General features: G+C 34.3%; 1 protein-coding gene across 1 annotated transcript in view; it reads left to right on the forward strand.

The window, feature by feature from the left end:
- LOC144964594 (ATP-dependent translocase ABCB1-like) overlaps positions 1-20,000 on the forward strand; it is a 64,553-nt gene that overhangs the window by 21,591 nt on the left and 22,962 nt on the right. Inside the window, exons 9-19 of the mRNA XM_078899044.1 lie at positions 280-404; positions 3,200-3,377; positions 4,692-4,805; positions 5,382-5,492; positions 6,157-6,282; positions 8,910-9,113; positions 11,805-11,975; positions 12,767-12,928; positions 14,297-14,315; positions 15,405-15,499; positions 19,661-19,810. Coding sequence (XP_078755170.1) covers positions 280-404; positions 3,200-3,377; positions 4,692-4,805; positions 5,382-5,492; positions 6,157-6,282; positions 8,910-9,113; positions 11,805-11,975; positions 12,767-12,928; positions 14,297-14,315; positions 15,405-15,499; positions 19,661-19,810 — 1,455 coding nt within the window. The remainder of the gene's footprint in view (positions 1-279; positions 405-3,199; positions 3,378-4,691; positions 4,806-5,381; positions 5,493-6,156; positions 6,283-8,909; positions 9,114-11,804; positions 11,976-12,766; positions 12,929-14,296; positions 14,316-15,404; positions 15,500-19,660; positions 19,811-20,000) is intronic.

Raw genomic sequence — 20,000 nt, forward strand, 5'->3', positions numbered from 1 at the left:
CTACTACTACTACTACTACTACTACTACTACGAGTGCTACTGCTACTACTACTACTACTACTACTACTACTACTACTACTACTACTACTACTACTACTATTACTACTACTACTGCTACTACTATTACTAACTACTACTACTACTACTACTACTACTACTACTACTACTACTACTACTACTACTACTACTAATATCTCTACTACTACTACTACTACTACTACTACTACTACTACTACTACAATCTCTACTACTACTGTTACTACTATTTTTTTCCTCTAGGTTACAACTAAGATGGTCGCCAATGAAGTAGAGGCCTACAGCAACGCAGGAGCTATAGCGGAAGAAGTTTTGGGGGCCATCCGGACAGTTGTTGCCTTTGGGGGCCAGGATAAGGAATCGCAACGGTAATACGTCTTTCAGAGTGACAGTGTCCATGGAGCTGGAGTTTATCAGCTCTAAACGGACATGGCAATTGTCACTATAGCAATTGCTTGCTATCCTTGCATTGTATGCTAAGATACGCAAAGAAGTTTCCACCAAATATCCGCCCAATCATCGCTTGTTGGACAGAGGGAGTTTAGAGACAATGTCGACTGTCAGTCATGTATGTCTCTGCAACAAGCCCCATTCTTTACTCACATTCACAACACTCAAATGTTAAATGAGCACCTGGTCGGTAGCAGAATTTTCTGCCGATAAAACCCTCATTGTAATATGTAGCGCCTTACAAACGTGAAGCCTCGTCTTACATAATTTACTGTTGCTATTAGCTTGGGGTCCCATGTAAAGCGCTTTGAGCACACATTGAAAATTGCGCTATGTAAATGCTCAATTGTTTATTTACTGAAAAAAGAGTCGTTTAAATTGGTTTTAGTGAATTGTTTGAGATCATCAATTAATGAGTCATCATTGTCTAATATCTTGTCCCTGTCTAAACAGGGGCATTGGCCTGTCCTCCCACCAATATGCTGATGACACTGAATGTACCACAAACTTACAAAATGTCATCATGTGAAAAATGTGTACTGGGTGTAAAAGATTGGATGGTTAAGAACAGGATAATGAATGACGACAAAACGGAGGTGATGTATATAGGGAACAGAAGATTTTGGAACGAGAACAAATTGAATATTGGAGAGCAGTCAATAGATATTGTTGACAAGGTCAAAACTTTTGGAGCATTCTCGGATTCAGAACTGTCGATGAACCACCAAATTGCAACAATGATCCAGTCATTTATATGTCAGTTGAAAAAAAAATGGATCTATTCGACAGTTCCTTTTTGAAGATGTTACCAAGAAACTTGTCGTTTCTCTTTTATTTTCAAAGCGGTATTACTGTAATGCTCTATTGTTTCATTTTCTAATCTAAATATAGGCTGGTCGTCAATAAAAAAACAACAATCGCCGCTCTTTTACGTCCCGTAATCGAATCTGCATATGCATCCTGCTACTAAAATAGACAAGCCTCCTTATGATTTAGTACGTAACCTACTCATTGTTAATCGTTATATAACACTTCAAAAGAATTTGGAACCAGAAAAGTTGAATGTGTGACCTCGCCACTTATCTGCCCTATTTGATTTACATGGACAGGCGATGTAGACGTCTTGGTTTCCACCGTGTCAACAAACCACCTTGGATGAGACACTAAATGCGAAGGAGATTTGGGAGGAGGGCGTTATTTAGTCGATGTTCGTATCTCATTCATCGTGTTTTATTGACAAAGGGAAACTTTAAGCCGTACTCTGGAAAGACACTATTTTAAAAAATGCCCAGAAGACACGTCCTTCTTCTTCTTCGATTGATCGATTTAAATCTTGGCTAAAACTCTCAAAAATCTGGGACCTCTGAGGGTTATTTAAATCGATTAATATTTTTAAATCCACATTGCGATATCGCCTCTCTTTTAACCGTTGACTCCATTTTGTTATTGTTTTATATAATTCCGGGATGGATAGATTAAATGTCTATCCCATAGAGAAATGATAGGGAGAACGTTCTTTTAATCTCTTTTCTCGTCACTCCAGACTGAAACGAGGAAGAGTTTGACACTGAAATATTCCTTGCTACCTAGTATTATTTTAAAGAATTGAAATGTCAATTGTATTTGTCTATGTAGCTTTGGTGAAGAATTCATATTTAGACCGTGGCCTTCGTAAACTAATTAACTGAGACTAACCGAACATATTTCGTCCCAATACAAGGCACAACCACCAATAGAAAGTGAACAATGCGTGTATTCAGTTATTCTTCCAAACGGGATCAATTTGCTTGAGTACGTCTCCATTTGATGATCGTCGCCTCGTGTTGTGACGTAGAATTCAGGGATGTGTCAGGTGATGAGTAGTTTAAAAAGGCTGTGTACTTCGACTCATAATTAGACTTAAATAGGATTCAGTAGTCTGATGTCACGCACCCGGCAACGGCGGCCATCTTGGTTCTAAACAAAGAAAATCATTACTTTTTATTCTTCATGCTGGCTAGAACTTTTCATTCCTTTTTCATATGCCTTGTGATCAGAATGTGTAAAAGTCAAAACATGATCAAATTTATGTTTTTTTTTCCTCTGGACGCTTTTATGCTCGCCGGAGAAATATTTCATTCGGGCGTCCGCCATTGTTCCGATAGTTTAGAGCCAGTGTTGCTAAGTTACCATGCGTCATTATGAAGGAAGTGACGTTACGACAATTGAATCCTATTAAGGCCACCCTATTAGATGGCCCATTGGTATGTCACAAAGAAAGGCAATTTGTACACACCTTCCTCATTGTGTCAGAAACGAGGAGTTATTGGAGGTTGCATGGTATAGATAGTATGCGCTTGGCTAAGAGGCTCATAACATTGCCATCCGGGAGTATAACGGACCAACACACAAAACTGTGTGTATCCATGAACGTTTATCATAGTCAGGTTATTACAGTTCAGTGAGCATTACTCATAAACGCGGATGGCAAAAAACAATATCAAAGACCTGAGTGACGTCATCTTCGAACTATCTATAAAGCAGCGTTGTCTCTGTCCGAAACCTGTACTAGTACTAGTAGTATATAACAGGCGGTATTTCTTTCTATTTGTCAAATGCATAATGTTACAGCTAAAAAAAAAAAAAATTTGCAAAGGATGTAGAACATATCGTTTAAAGTGTATAATCATTACATTAATGATTTTCCCCCCGGTTTTCATCTCTTTAACGTCAGGTACTTTGAACATCTTGATGGCGCTCGTCGCAGTGAAATCAAGAAAGCGCTCATCAATGGTTGTATAATCGGGTTCAACTTTTTACTCATGCTCGTTTTCTATGCCCTGGGATTTTGGTACGGAGGACAGTTATATATTGATGATCCGGATAGCTTTGATGTAGCAGATCTGATTATCGTAAGGATCAAGTAAAACATGATTTATCTTTTTTCTTTTTCTTTTATTTCGGTTTCGACGTCTATTTAAGCGAATTATGGTGATCTTCTTCTTCTTCTTCTTCCTCTTCTTCTTCTTCTTCTTCTTCTTCTTCTTCTTCTTCTTCTTCTTCTTCTTCTTCTTCCTCTTCTTCTTCTTCTTCTTCTTCTTCTTCTTCTTCTTCTTCTTCTTCAAATCACAAGGCAATGGAAATGCCTAGTCTAGTCATGTGTTTCGATGCAATAATTACATCACTGTGTCAAAATATTGTGATAAATTCTCACTAACTGTGGGACTGACCTGTTTGTCTTTTATCATGTACTTAAGGTAGCTATAAAACCAAGGAATTTTTGTCAATTGACTGGAAATAAATGGGCAGGGGAAGAAAAGGGCTAAATGACAGCAAATATTCTGATTGGCCAATGCTTCGAACTCTCGAACTATCAATTTTTTTACCTCCGAGTTGCACTGAATTGAAGATGATAAGCATACGCCCCCTTATTGACAGAAATGCCAGGTATTTTTGTTGAGCCCCACTTGTCGAACCACAAAATAGTAATGTTTTGAAATACCTCGACTTGATTCTTCTTCTTCTTCTTCTTCTTCTTCTTCTTCTTCTTCTTCTTCTTCTTCTTCTTATTATTATTATTATTATTATTATTATTATTATATTATTATTATTATTATTATTATTATATATATATTTTAAATAATATTATATTATTATATATTATTATATAATAATAATATAATAATAATAATAATAATAATAATAATAATAATTAATTATTATTATTATTATTATTATTATTATTATTATTATTATTATATTATTATTACTATCATTATTATTATTATTATTATTATTACTATCATTATTATTATTATTATTATTATTATTATTATTATTATTATTATTATTATTATTATTATTATTATTATTATTATTATTATTATTATTTATTATTATTATTATTATTATTATCATCATTATTATTATTTTTTATATTATTATTATTATTATTATTATTATTATTATTATTATTATTATTACTATTATTATTATTATTATTATTATTATTATTATTATTATTATTATTATTACTATTATTATTGTTATTATTATTATTATTATTATTATTATCATTATTATTATTATTATTATTATTATTATTATTATAATCATCCTCATCATCATCATCATCATCATCATCATCATCATCATCATCATCATCATCATCATCTCATCATCAACATTATCATCTCTTTTCTTATTTCCTTCTTTCTATTATCCAGGTTGTGTACAGCATCATCTGCGCTGCCGTAGAAGCTGGAAATATGGGACCTGCGCTTCAGTACTTGGCCACCGCTAAAAGCACTGCTTATGGTATATTCCAGCTGATTGATACGGTAAGACGTTTACATTTCGTTACATCATAATATGACGCACCGCCGTGCTCTGGAAACCATGTATTGAAAATTTTGGCTAGAAAAATCATCCTTCAAATATTGATCGATTTAAATGACATTCATCTCGTGCAGCTATGTAGTCTTGTCGTATGGCACTCGCTTTCGGATCGGAAAGTCCTCGGTTCGAGCCTCGTTCGCCGCATAGTTGAGTCCTCTTTTCTCACATTTTCTCACCTTATACAGGTGTGAAATGAGTTCCTGGCCTAAAAAAATGACGCAAAATATTGTCTTGTCAATTACAAACAATGTTAAACTAGACCAATAATTGGGTTCGGGTGTCAGACCTGCATATATGTAAATCTCGTTATCAGCACAAATTTTTACAAATAAGCAAACGTTATTGCGGTTCTTTAAATTGGAACCAGTTAGAAAACGTTTAATAAAACTGTAAATGCAAATGAATGAGTGTCCATTTACTGTGATCTTTTGCATTAACCATATCTTATATTACCTCTTTGTACAATTAAGACATTGTTCAGTTTTAGACTGAATTTCACATTTTATACTTTGTCCCAGAAATCCATAATCGACAGTTCATCAGAGAGCGGCTCTAAGCCTTCAACAATCCATGGCTCCATACAACTTAAAAATGTCCATTTCTCTTACCCTTCTAGACCTGATATCAAGGTTGGTCAATGCTTTATACTTTTGTTTGTGTTGATTTTATTATTGAGAGCGAAGGATAGTTGAAAAGGGGAGCATGGGGATAAAGGATATGAAGAAATAGAAGAAGAAGCAGAAGAAGAGGAAAAAGAAGAAGAAGAAGAATACGACGACAACGACGACGACGAAGAAGAAGAAGAAGAAGAAGAAGAAGAAGAAGAAGAAGAAGAAGAAAGAAGAAGAAGAAGAAGAAGAAGAAGAAGAAGAAGAAGAAGAAGAAGAAGAAGAAGAAGAAGAAGAAGAAAGAAGAGGAAAAAGAGAAGGAGAGGAGGAGAAGAAATAGGAGGAGAAGGAAGAGGAGGAGGACGACGATAACAAAGATTTGGATGAGAAAGAGAGGAATAAGAAAAAAGGGATAAAAGAAAATGGGAAGTATAGAGCTTTGTGAGAGGATAGAATACAGGGGCTCGTTTGAGTGTGACAGACTGATTGCCTGTAGTAAAGGAAAAAAATAAATATACTGAAATTGCTTGTATACACGTTAGTCGAACATTTAATGCAAGATTTACTTGTTTTTCAAACCACCAACTCGGTTTAGGGTCCAGTTTGCTACGGTTCCAAATTTAACGGCATGACGAGAGTTTACTGTAACGTTTCCTTTTTGTATCCAATAAATTGTCTACTTAAGGTGCTAAATGATGTGACTATAAAGGTCAGGCCTGGTCAAACGGTGGCCCTGGTGGGGTCAAGTGGCTGTGGGAAAAGTACAGTGGTCCAATTACTATTACGACTCTATGATCCCAAGAGTGGACAGGTATGTTTTGGATTTGATGTCCAGCGTGTTTAACCAGTTAACTGCCGTACTCTGGACGTTCCAGGTTTCAGAGTTTTTGCTAAGATGAGGGTCATTTAAATCAATCGATATTTGAAGAACGAGTTCTGGCCAAATTTTTAAATACACGAATTTTTTCAGAGTATGGCAGCTAACTGGTTAAGTAAGTTTCCATTTTATGATATTGATATCCGCATTAGCGATAATAGATTGAGGCGTTGGTAGGCTGAGATCTAGACAGCCTCAAAACTCTGGCCCAGGACCGTGACCAATGGGAACAATCACACAATACTCAGCAAGCGTCTTTCAGACTGCGAAGCTTACTACTACTACTACTACTACTACTACTACTACTACTACTACTACTACTACTACTACTACTACTACTACTACTACTACTACTACTACGTGGAGATGGTCAACATGCTCAAAGGAATGTTAATGTTAATGTAATCTTCATAAATACTGACTGAGAGCTTTTTATTTTGAGAATGTTACTATATATCTCAATCTTGGCCTGGATGAACGATTGCCTGCCATTCAACAAGCAGACTACAATGCTGTAAGAATGAGAGAAAATCCCCCACAGCCTGGAGTTTTATTCCAGATTCTACAGCTTAAAACTATAACAATAATTTGTTATTGTTATACTCAGAGAAGAGTGGTAGTCTATGTGCCAGATCCATGAGATCTCGCTATCCATTCATTGATGAGTGGAAAAAGGGTAAGAAACAATACAATGAGAGACTCTACTTGATACGTGATCATAAGCTTTCTAGAGAACTGATAGATTCAAAGACACCGAAATATTTTCTCTGTATTTTTTTGCTGATCCGCGACTGGTGGACAGTAAATATAGCCCTATTTCAGTAACCAACATCAGGTCTCTGGAAACGTGCCGCCTTCACAGGCTGCTCATCGTTTGCAGCAGGAACTTTTTTTTTTTTTTTGGGGGGGGGGGGGGAGTAGAATGTCTTTAAGCCACCCTAATATCTCCTTTCGCCATATTTGAGCAGATCCAGATTTACATATACGTTTGTCTAGTTAATTGATAGGCAAGGTAAACTCAACAGTCATGATTTTAATGTCAAGAAACATTTCAAAAGTTTACATTTACGAGCCCTTTTGGCTAATCTGAAATAAGTGATAAAGTAAAATTTAGATACCTTTAAGCGCCCTTTTTGTGCTAATATTCTTTTTGATTAGGAAGTTTAACCAAGTTAAGCTCGAAGTTAAGTTCGTACAAAACGAAACGTTTTGTTTTAATTTTGAATGAGTTTGGTAATGAAATATCTAATAGAATACTTAAAAACAAAAAAAAAAAAAAAAAAAAAAAAATCAGAAACTCCGCGATTTCATTCATAAAAGTACCCTGAGAATAATTCGACACAGACATGAGTTACACACAATTGATTTGCGTTGTCCTGTGTAATTATGTACAGGATATGGAAAACTATATTCAAATATAAAACTTAAACTGCTAAGGCTTGTCTTATAAAAAGTTTTGAACAAAAAAGAGTATTAAACCTTTTTAAAAATAAAAAGCAAAATATATTTATACGGAACGTTTCGGGATCAAAACTCTTCTTCAACAAACAACAAAACAACTTGAAAGGAACTACTTTATGTATATTTGTTTTTGCTATTGGCTGAATAGGTTTTGTACCCCAAACATTCATTTCTAAGTCTTGGTATTTTCTGTGTAAGAGTGTTATCATTTTTTGTTCAGGTAGAGCACTCGCTCCACACCCAGAGACTGAGATCGGTCTTGGGTGGACTCGATGTTCCCTGTCCACCCAGCAGTGATTTGGTAGCTGGGTTTGTTAGATATGGCGGGATGTACTTTGAGATAAACTGGCATCATGTTCAAAGGATAGCAAGCAAAGGTTATTGTCCGTTTCACGCCATATAAACCGGGGTACACTCCGACTCCATGGTCTGAAAGATTACTTTATTTTTTATCATTTTTGTTCAATTCAGTATTTTCCTCGAGCTGTCAGTATATGGAATAGGCGTGGAATAAAAAGATTATTATTATTATTATTATTATTATTATTATTATTATTATTATTATTATTATTATTATTATTATTATTATTATTATTATTTATTATTTATTATCAATATTATTATTATTATTATTATTATTATTATTATTATTATTATTATTATTATTATTATTATTATTATTATTATTATCGTTATTATTATTATTATTATTATTATTATTATTATTATTATTATTATTTATTATTATATTATTATTATTATATATCATCATCATCATCATCATCATCATCTCATCATATATTATTATTATTATTATTATTATTATTATTATTATTATTATTATTATTATCATTATTATTATTATTATTATTATTATTATCGTTATTATTATTATTATTATTATTATTATTATTACTATTATTATTATTATTATTATTATTATTATTATTATTATTATTATTATTATTATTATCATTATTATTTTTTGAACTATTTTAGTGATGTGCCATGCCCATTGCTTGCTGTTGTTTTTATTTTGTTTTGTTTTTTTATATCAGCCATAACTTCTTAACGTTCTATTATTCTCCCCCGAGTTTCAGGTGATGCTGGACGGCCAAAATATCAGAGATCTAAACATCAAATGGTTACGAAAAAGCATTGGAATAGTGAGCCAGGAGCCGGTGTTGTTTTCAGACACAATAGAACAAAACATTCGTTATGGACGAGAGGATGTCACCTTTGACCAGATCGTCACTGCCACAAAGAATGCAAACGCCTACGATTTCATTTCACAGCTCCCAGATGTATGAAGCATTTTCCTTTTCTATTTAGTATAGATAGTGTGCGCTTGGCTAAGAAGCTTACAACATTGCCATCCGGAAGTATAACGGGCTAACACACAAAACTATGTGTAACTTAAACGGTTATAGTCTGGTTAATACAGTTTAGTGAGAATTACTCATAAAGGCGGATGGCAAAAAAAAACCCAAACCAAACAAACAAACAAACAAACAAACAAAAAAAAAAACAACAACAACAAAGACCTGAGTGACGCCATCTTCGTTCTATCTATACAATCGCGGACTTCAGTATAGTGCAAAATGTGTTCTCAAAGGATCCAAAGCCAACAGCAACACATTACACGTAGAATCAAATACGACGCCAGTAAGACTCCCCTGGAATTTGTTGGGTTTTTGTTGTTGTTGTTGTTGTTGTTGACAATGACAACTCTTTTACCAGGCAGTTTACTCATACAGATGATACCTTTGGTGAAAAAGTATAAACAAAGGGCTTCTACAACTTGGGCCACCATCAGCGCGACTCGAATTAAATACTTACATGTCAGCAACCAATTGTCGTTCTAAAAGATCACAAAGCCTCAACTATAAAGTTCAATTGTAATATATTTTTATATTATTAACTAGATAACTATACAGTGTCCCAAAAATATATTATACACATGAAGAATAATTGTAACGTGGAATTTAATCAAATTAAATTATTTATAACTTATACAAGTGTAAAAATATTTATGAGTATCACTTTATTGTTGTCTTTTCACTTCATGTTAACTACATTTTAAAACAATTGTTGCATTTTATTAAATCCCATATTTACAATCATTTTGATGTGTATACATTATTGGGACACCCTGTATATGTAGTTTCACTTCGTTTTCAAAGTTTTATTCACAACAGGTAACTTTTCATTTCACACAGTAAAGATCCACAGATAATCGTCATTTTTGAAGAAAAACTTTACAAAATATCAGTCAATCTAATCAAGACGTGTATCCGCAATAGGATTCAATAGTCTGATGTCACGTCCGCCCAGCAACGAGCAGCTTGGTTCTAAACAATGAATATCGGTACTTTTATTCTTCATGCTGGCGAGAACTTTTTCACATGTCATGTGATCAGATTGTTTAAAAGTCAAAACATGATCAGATTTATAATGTGTTTCTCCTCTGGATACACTTTTATGCTCGTCGGAGAAGTATTTCATAAGGGTGTCCGCCATTGGTTCGATAGTTTAAAACCAGTTACTAAGTTACTCTGCGTCATTATGAGAGAAGTGACGTCACGACTGTTGAAGCCTATTGAGTTGGGTTATGTCTGTAAATTGTCTTATCCAAGGATACAAAGCTGAAGTGATATTTTTCGATCTATTTCACCTTCCCGGTCACCAATCAATCTCAAATTCGCTCGGCTATTTTCAAAAGGTAAAATATGTGACCCGCCGTCTCAAAGCGGATTATGTCGGGATGAGAAAAGACCCTGATAAGTGACTTTAGAGATGAAATGATGAGAAACCTTCTAAAAGTTTGCAATCCTAATAATAATATTGACACTCCAACATAACTAACAAGAGGAAACTCCGTGTCATATATTTGGAGCTATAAATTATATCTCTCTCACCTTGCACAACTCGACAAAATACCGCTTTGAAACGATGGTTCACAGCTCTTTCATCAACGCTCTTTCAATGTTGTGAAGGGATTCGATGCTTGGTCTTTCTTGTTTCATTTTGGGAGAGTAGTCACCCATCTTCATACCTTTACCACAGAACAGCAGGTCTCGGCAACTCAACAGGTGGCGCACTCGTCTCACAATAAAATGGAAAGGACTGGTTTTGATCATGGCTTGAAGAGAATTTTCTCAGAACTCAAATATCGATGCAACAGTGATTGGGTTCCAGTGTCTGTAAATGTTAGAATAATATGGTCAGAGATGTTATGGTTGGCCTAAAATAATAAAATAAATTATTGTTACAACTATCTGTTACAAGGGAGGAAAATACTCGAGTCTCTCCTGAAAGCTTGCAAGGTATTAGGTCCCCGAGAGGTCCAAGGTTTGAGTTTTTGCCTATAAGATGACCATTTAAATCGATCAACAATTGATGGGCAGTTTTCTCGCCAAAATTTTAAACATGTGTTTCTAGAGTACGGCAGTTAACTGGTTAAACGGAACTAAGGGTCCGCCTGTGAGTCTTGCATAGGGCAATGTAGAATGAAGGTGCCAAATTCAAAAATACAAACGCAACAATTCATGGTTTTGAGCAGTTGACCCTCCCCTTTTTGTTCCACCCGGAGTGTTTTTTATCAATGAATTAAACGTGAGGTTCTGTGGACTTGTACTATGGCACTTGCCTTCGAATCAGAAGGTTGTCATGGAATCGAATCCAGCTCTGAGCGATGCATTGTTCAGTGCTTGGTAAAAGGCTGTTTCCTCGCATTCTCTCACCATACGCAAGTGTAAAATGAGTACCTGGTCGTTAACAGTATTGTTTTTGTCGCCAAAAAAAATTGAATTGTAATATCGCGTAACTGGCGTCATGTCATGTCTGTTGTCTAGGAACCCATTGTAAAGCGCTTTGAACACGTTTTGTGGATATTGCTCTATATAAAATTCGTTAAAAAAATGTCATAATAATAAAAACAACGATAAAAAATAAAGGAATTTTTTTTCTTCTCGGTTTTTTATCAACTCAATCAGAAATTCAATACTCTGGTGGGTGAACGAGGTGCCCAGTTGAGTGGAGGTCAGAAGCAGAGAATTGCCATTGCCAGAGCGTTGGTTCGAGACCCCAAGATTTTGTTGTTGGACGAGGCCACATCTGCCCTGGACACGGAGAGTGAGAGTGTTGTACAAGATGCCCTCGATAAGGTTGGAAGCTTTTGTGTATTTATGCACAATGTCTAAAGTATTTTCCACATCTTTATAGTACCAACTCCACAAAATAATTAACATTAATAATGGCTAGTCCCTTATGTTAGTTTGACTCTGTCATTTTTTTATTTATACATCTATTTATCTATTTAAATATTTATTTATTTATTCACTTATCTATTTATTTTCGTCTTCCTTCATCATTTATCTTTATATATATATATATATATATATATATATATATATATATATATATATATATATATATATATATCTAACGAATTTACTTAAATCCAAACAGCTCAAGTATTCCCGTGTCTACTCTGCTGACTACAATAATTTATCCGATCGATCAAACACTTGGTAAATGGACAAATGGACAATACTTACTCAATAGAATATTACCGGACAAAATAAGAAAACAATACTAATTCCAATATCAAGATCAAATTGAAAATAGAAATATAAGTAAATAAATATATAAATAAATAGATGCACGAATAAACAAATAGACACATAGTTGCATGACTAGATAAATAAAAGAGTAGATGCATAAATGAATATATGCATAAATAAATATATATTATATATTTATTTATGCATCTATTCAATTAATTTATCTTTTCATGTAACTATGTGAACACACACACACACACACACTAACACACACACACACACACACACACACACACAAACTTACAATTAAAAGACTATCTAATCAAAGTGCGCTGATTATCTGTAGGAGAATTTATCAATTTCTCCACGCTTCTATCGTGTGTTCACTTCAGGCTCGTCTTGGTCGTACGACCCTGGTTATTGCTCATCGTCTGTCCACAATCAGAACAGCAGACGTCATTATTGGGCTACATCAGGGCGAAGTCAAAGAGACCGGGAGTCACTCAGACCTGATGGCCGAGAGAGGGATATACCATCAGCTGGTAGTCAGCCAGGTAAACGAAACCAGTCATATCATACATTATTGTGCATACAGTGGATTCTGGATGAGTTGACGTCGCTTTAGTCAATTTTCAGATTTAAATGGGAACCAATAAAATTGATCTTAACACATACTATTTGTGTCCCATCAGCCTTACCTGGTATCGTGTCGGAGTGAATCAGATAAGATTTAGATAAGTACATTCTTAAATTAGAATGATCAAAAACACAAAACTTTAATATTCGTATTTTTAAGAAACTATAACTAGAATCATTCTCTTCATTACATATCATATCATACAGTAGTCCTTATCCCGATTTCTTTAGCATGATAAAACAATAGCAATTATTTGCTATCCTTTAGATTGGACACTAGTCTATCGTAAAATAATTTCTGCCAGATTAAACAGAACCCATCACAGACTACTGTGTTTTCTATGGAAGCCACCTCCCAATCTCTGCTGGATGGATAGGGGGGGGGGGGGTCAGGAACTAATCTCGACTTCACACGGGACAAATCTCAGTTCTATTGCGTGTGAAGCGAGTGTTCCATACATTGAGATATTGACACCTCCCCCTCCCCCCACCCCTATCATATCATGACCATTAAGGGTTATATGGGTAAAAGAACTTTAAAAACATTGTCACATATGATGAGTTTGGAACTGGAAGAGTGAAGTTGTGATATCAATCCTTCTTCGCCCCCCCCCCCCCCCTTTCTCTTTGCTCCTATCAAAAGACTGGTTAGATAAAATAGAGATATCTAATCGAGTGATGATGTGGTGGACAAACAAATAATGTTTGGTGTTACATTCATTAAATTTACCATTTTGTATTCTTAAATTTTCATGAGAATAATTTGTCATAATACGATTTTTAGCCGAAATCGGTAATTTATTGACCTCGAATCAAGATCTCGCTAAACTCGGTTGTTCGGTTCTCGGGTCAATATAGTTTCCGATATCGGTAAAAAATTATAATATACTATCAGACTAGATTTCCAGTTTCTATATTTGAATACAATAAAGTTCCAATTACTTTTTATCTCTCTGATTCTAACAACAAGAAATGAAGTGAGTAGAGAAGTGCCGGAGAACCTCATCTCATTCTCCGGACCCGATGGTCACAGAGGAGATATGAGTGATGACTTTGCAGGGAGGGTCCTCTATCCAGGCCTATCCTCAGTCTCCTCATTAGGCTGCCCATCCTTGTCCCCCACGATAAGGAGAATGAGATGAGGCCAAAAAACGTTTGCGGCAATGGAGAGTCGGATCCAACCTCGACTGTTACGGCACCTCCGCCTGGCCACTTCATTTCTTGTTATCCTCAACATCAGTGCTCGCTCCACTCACTTTTCTAAATTAATCTTTCTGATTCTGCAGATGTCAGGTTTAAAAGAAGGTAAGAGTCATGATTTTGTCAATGGTTCAAATTTTTGTGCACATATTTTTAGGTCTGATAACCGACGCAATAATAGGCATGATTTAACATCGTTGTTATGGACAATGTTTTGCGTCCGGTTGAGAGTAGGCATTTCCATTACAACAATGAGACCATAACACTTTGGGTTATCAGACTTTAAAATACGTGCACGTCGGTTCAACTCAATTTTCCCCATACCGATAAACATTTATTTAAAAAAAAAAAGAATTTTGTTTTTGTTGAATCTTCTTTGTCTATGTTTCCTAAAATAAACCGGAATGCAAGCTATTTCTTGTTGGCAGTCGTGTTTATCTTTAATAAATTTTAAACATTGTTTTCTTTTTTTTTTGCAAGAGATGCAGACCATCGTTGGTGCATTATCGTGTATTATTCCTCCCCTCTCCATGAATAGTAACGCGTAATGATATGATGTTTACAATAATAATTTGTGACGTCAGTTTATTAAACGTTAGATTTAACTAAAATTAGATTTTTTTTATAAAAAGAAGTAGACCGTCTATATCATTTAAATATTCTTGAAAATGTCTTTTACTCAGAGATGACGAAATTGGAATCGACAGAGGGGTGGAATAAAAGATTTCTCACACTCTTTTGGAATTCAAACTTTGTTCCGAACGCGCACTCACAAGCTCGTGCAGTAGTTGGGAACACGTCCGGAATTCCAAAAAGCAAGAGTACATGAATCGTATATTCTGCTGTAACCAAATGCTAATTGGCGTTAGCATTGCTGGAAGTAGAATGTCATTTGCTGATCGTATCTAGATAAAGGTCTGAATAGGTGTGTATAAAACATGCTAGACAACGCAGAAAGAAAAATCTTGAAAAGAAAAATATCTTGAGGCAGGCTGATCTCTTGGGATTTTTTTCTCTCATTTTTCTTTCTGCTTTTTTCTGGAAATGTTTTATACACACCTTTTCAGACCTTTATCTTACACAAGTGCCTGATCCCTATTTTGTTTTTACTCTGATCTTATCTAATGCTTAGCAACAATCCGGTAAAATGTCATCAAACTGAAAAAAAATCTATTTTCTCTTTTACCAAATCAGAGGATGATATAATCCAAAGAAACAAAGCCGACAAAGACAATTTGAGTACGAAACTCAAGCGCGTGACATCCCAGACGGAAGAGGAAGTGAAGGAGGTAACGTAGGACTATTCTGTCGTACTCTGGAAAAACACATATTTAAAAATGTGGCCAGAAAACTCTTCTCTCAAATATCGATCGATTTAAATGAGATCTTGGCAAAACCTCTCAAACCCGGAACATCGCGGTGAAGTCCCATGTTTGAGAGATTTAGCCAAGATGTCATTTAAATCGATCAATATTTGAACGACGAGTTTTCTGAAGAAAATTTAAATATGTGTTTTTCCAGAGTACGGAAGTATTGCTAAAATCATTTTTGTATTGATGCTATACGCGTAGGTAAAATACTCACACTAAACATACCAATACACAAAAGTGTGAGTAACCTTTAACTAACGTTTATAGTTTGATTGATATGATTTAGCGAGATTTAAACACAAACAGGCTGTCATAAAATAATAACAAAGAGCTGACTGACGTCAATTTCCAATTCTTCTCACATATTTGTAGGACTTGCTAAATATAGAGCCTCTTATACTGATTTCTTGAGATTGATTTCAGTTTATTTTCTCTTTACTTTAATCAAATTAATTATTGAAGGATTTATTATACTTCTAAGGTTTGCTAACAACATGGTAGATTGTAGAGGAATCTTTGCGGATTTCATTGTTGTTTACTTTATCATCCCCTCACATTATCTTGACACATCGCTCGACACCAAGTTGCACATATTTGCAGGTCTGTTTACCGAACGCATTTATGGGATAGATTTAAATTTGTTGTAATGGACAATATTTTGCGTTAGTTAGAAAGTATTACCATCACAACAATGAGCCCATAAGGATTCGGGTAATCAGACCTGCAAACAAGAACACGTTGCTTGACATTCATTTTCAGAGTATTATCACTGTGATGTTTTAAAAGAAGGGGTTGTTAATTAGTCTTAAATTAAGATACGGAATTCCACATCGGATATTAATTTCTGTATTGTAAGTACCTTTTTTGTTTTAAAGATTAAATACAAATTTGCAATCTATCTTCTTATTTATCTAAGAATTGGAAAACCCAAATTGTCATTGTTCACTGTTGCAATGGAACAATTCCCAAGCCAACACAAAATATATTATCTATCTAGAGATTTCGAAGCACACAGGCATCAACGTGAATTTAAGAAAAAAATAATAATATATGGCGCATTTCCACAAATTTACCTACCTCGATGCGCTAATATTATCTTTTTAAATCTCTTAACAGGACAATGGAACCATATCATGTCCATGTCATACACCGGTCGTCTGCTAAGCGACCTTTTTGTGCGAATACTCTTCCAACACTCTCTTATATCACTCACTGCCTATAGCTAGGTGCTCATTTACACCCGAGTCGAACGGGATAATGTATGTTTAGTGCCTAAACCAAAAACACACCGTCGGGACCAGAGTTGTCCGCGATCACCGATACCTATCCGGCCACTGACCTCGCTTAGCATGGCTCGACTTCTTCTTCTTCTTCTTCTTCTTCTTCTTCTTCTTCTTCTTCTTCTTCTTCTTCTTCTTCTTCTTCTTCTTCTTCTTCTTCTTCTTCTTCATATTATTATTATTATTATTATTATTATTATTATTATTATTTATTATTATTATTATTATTATTATTATTATTTATTATTATTATTATTATTATTATTATTATTATTATTATTATTATTTATTATTATTATTATTATTATATTATTATTATTATTATTATTATTATTATTATTATTATTATTATTAATTATTTTATATTATTATTTTTAGTATTATATTATTTTATATTATTATATTATTATTATTATTATTATTATTATTATTATTATTATTATTATTATTATTATTATTATTATTATTATTATTATTATTATTTATTATTATTATTATTATTATTATTATTATTATTATTATATTTATTATTATTATTTATTATTATTATTATTATTATTATTATTATTATTATTATTATTATTAACTGAAAGGCTATGGAGGAAAATAAAATCAATCAACAATAAAGAGCAGTACATTTCCATCAAAAATGAAAAAATAGTATAATAGAAGATGCCATACGGAATACATCAGAAAAGTCTCATCCAAGAAAAATTACACAAAAGAACTAATTAAAATTGTAAATGGTCTCCTGAAAGATCAAAGAAATGCCGTCCATCATACCCAAATGGATTTGAACTTGCACAGCGTTTTGATAAATGTTTCAGAGACAAGGTATCCGAAATACGTTTCACTTTCGACAAGGAACATTGTAACATCATAGACATAACTAAAACCTCTTAGAAAACTGACAGCGCTCTTCCACTTTCATCTTTTGAACTCGTGACGCAAGAGGAAACAATAGAACTCGCTCACAATAGCCCAAACAAATCATGCTAGCTCGATTCAGTTCCAACATGGGTCATAAAATCGTACATCAATGAACTTGCGACCTCCATAACATCAATTGTTAACTGCTATATTGCGAATTCTGACTTCCATACAAACCAGAAAATGCGCCATTGATAAAGGAGTCATCACTTGAGAAAGACAATATCAAAAATTATCGACCAATATCCAACATTCATCCAAGTTGATCGAAAAGATTGTCACAAAAAGACTGCATGATCACACGGTAAGGATCAATTTGTCGATCCCTTTCCAATCTGCTTAAGGAATAGGCCACACCGATATAATTGAAATGCTAAAAGCGGACAACAATGTCATCCTGCTCTTGCTTGATCTTGTTGGCAAGACTAAACGAAAACGTTGCCATCGAAGGACCGGAACTGGTGCGCTGTGTACCTCACTGGTCGGGAGAAAGTTGTCGTTATAGATGGAATTCAGAGCTCTCCATCACTGCTCAAATTTGGCGTTCCTCAAGGATCGGTCATAGGACCGCTGCTCTTTACAATATACACCCCTCCACTAAAATATATTCTCTCAGCAACTGATGTTAACTAGTACCTTAACGCCTATGATACGCAAATTTATGTTCTCATTTCACATAATTCTTGAGAGGCTGTCTTTACACAATTGGGCACTGCACACAAATGGTCAAACTATAGATGAATACAAACAAGCTCAAACTAACTGAAGAAAAATCCGACCTGATAGTTTTCAAGAAGTAAAGATCGCCTACTATTGTTGAAAGCATCAATATCCTTGAAAACAACATCGACAACTCACCATCCGTCAGAATCCTCGGCTTTTACTTTGATAAACATCTTGACATGACCACGCACATCGCCAAAGTCTGTCAGTCAGTAAACTACCACCTGGGAAAAATAAATCGAACTAGAGGTCTACTCGCCTTGATACGGCCAAAATAATCACCTATGCCCTCGTGACAAGTCGTATCGTCTATTGCAATGGACTCTTATCTGGTTTACCCGCTAAAGCAACTAGGACTTTGCAAGTGGCTCAAAACAACGACGCTTGAGTCATATCCAGGACTAGAATATGTGAGAGAATAACCCCGGTTCTGAAATCATACATTGGCTTCCAAATGCCAAACGAAATGAATTCAAAGTAGTTTGCATCATCTATAAATGCTTACATGGACACGCTCCTGTTTATATTAAATCTCTCTTAAACGTCAATATGCCATCAAGAAATCTCCGATCCTCCCTCTCCATTCAACTCAAAATTATAAGGTCTTCATCAAGAAAAAACATTTTCCAACAAATCTTTCTCAAATGCCTATCCACTAATCTGGAATTCTCTGTCTTCCACAACCAGAACCTCTCCAACTTTTTAACTCTTTCAAGTATAATTTAAAGACTAAACTAGTTAAAAAGCCTTTACTTTATATATCGTTTAATTTTTTTTTTCAAAATTAAACTTTCAGTGCTGTACTTTTTTTTATTTTCCCTTTGTGACTAGATCTACGTATTTTATTGTAAAGCGCTTTAGCGCATGAATTCATGGAATTTGTGCGTTATACAAATGATTTATTATTATTATTATTATTATTATTATTATTATTATTATTATTATTATTATTATTATTATTATTGTTGTTGTTGTTGTTGTTTTCTGAATATTACCATTGGTGTTAGTATTATTGTTATCGTTGTTTGTATTGTTGCTACTATTGTTATCATCATTGTAAATTTCATGGCAATATCTACCTTATTATCATATTTCAGAATTACATAGACTATCTACGATTAAAAAAAAATATTCATTCTCGTATCAGATTGATGAAAATCTCGAGAAAGCTCCTTTCTTCCGGCTATTGTTAATGAACGCATCGGAATGGTATTACATTATACTGGGCATGGTTGGCTGCGCAATGGGAGGATCAGGATACCCTCTACTCAGTGTTGTTTTTACAAAGTTTTTGAGGGTGAGTACAGCAATCAATCAATTTGGTATAGAAAGAATAGTTTTTAGCTTTTTGGGGTCTTTTTTATATAGAGCAATATCCACTAAATGTGCTCAAAGCGCTTTACAAGGGGTCCCTGGCCAACAGCAACATTTAACATTTAGGACGGGACATGTCGCCTGTTAGGCGATGTTATAAATTTTTCGGACAG

The sequence above is a fragment of the Berghia stephanieae genome, chromosome 2 (assembly GCF_034508935.2).
Source record: "Berghia stephanieae isolate SIO BIC M18660-M18661 chromosome 2, UCSD_Bste_1.3, whole genome shotgun sequence".
In the NCBI taxonomy this organism is placed as follows: Eukaryota; Metazoa; Mollusca; class Gastropoda; order Nudibranchia; family Aeolidiidae; genus Berghia; species Berghia stephanieae.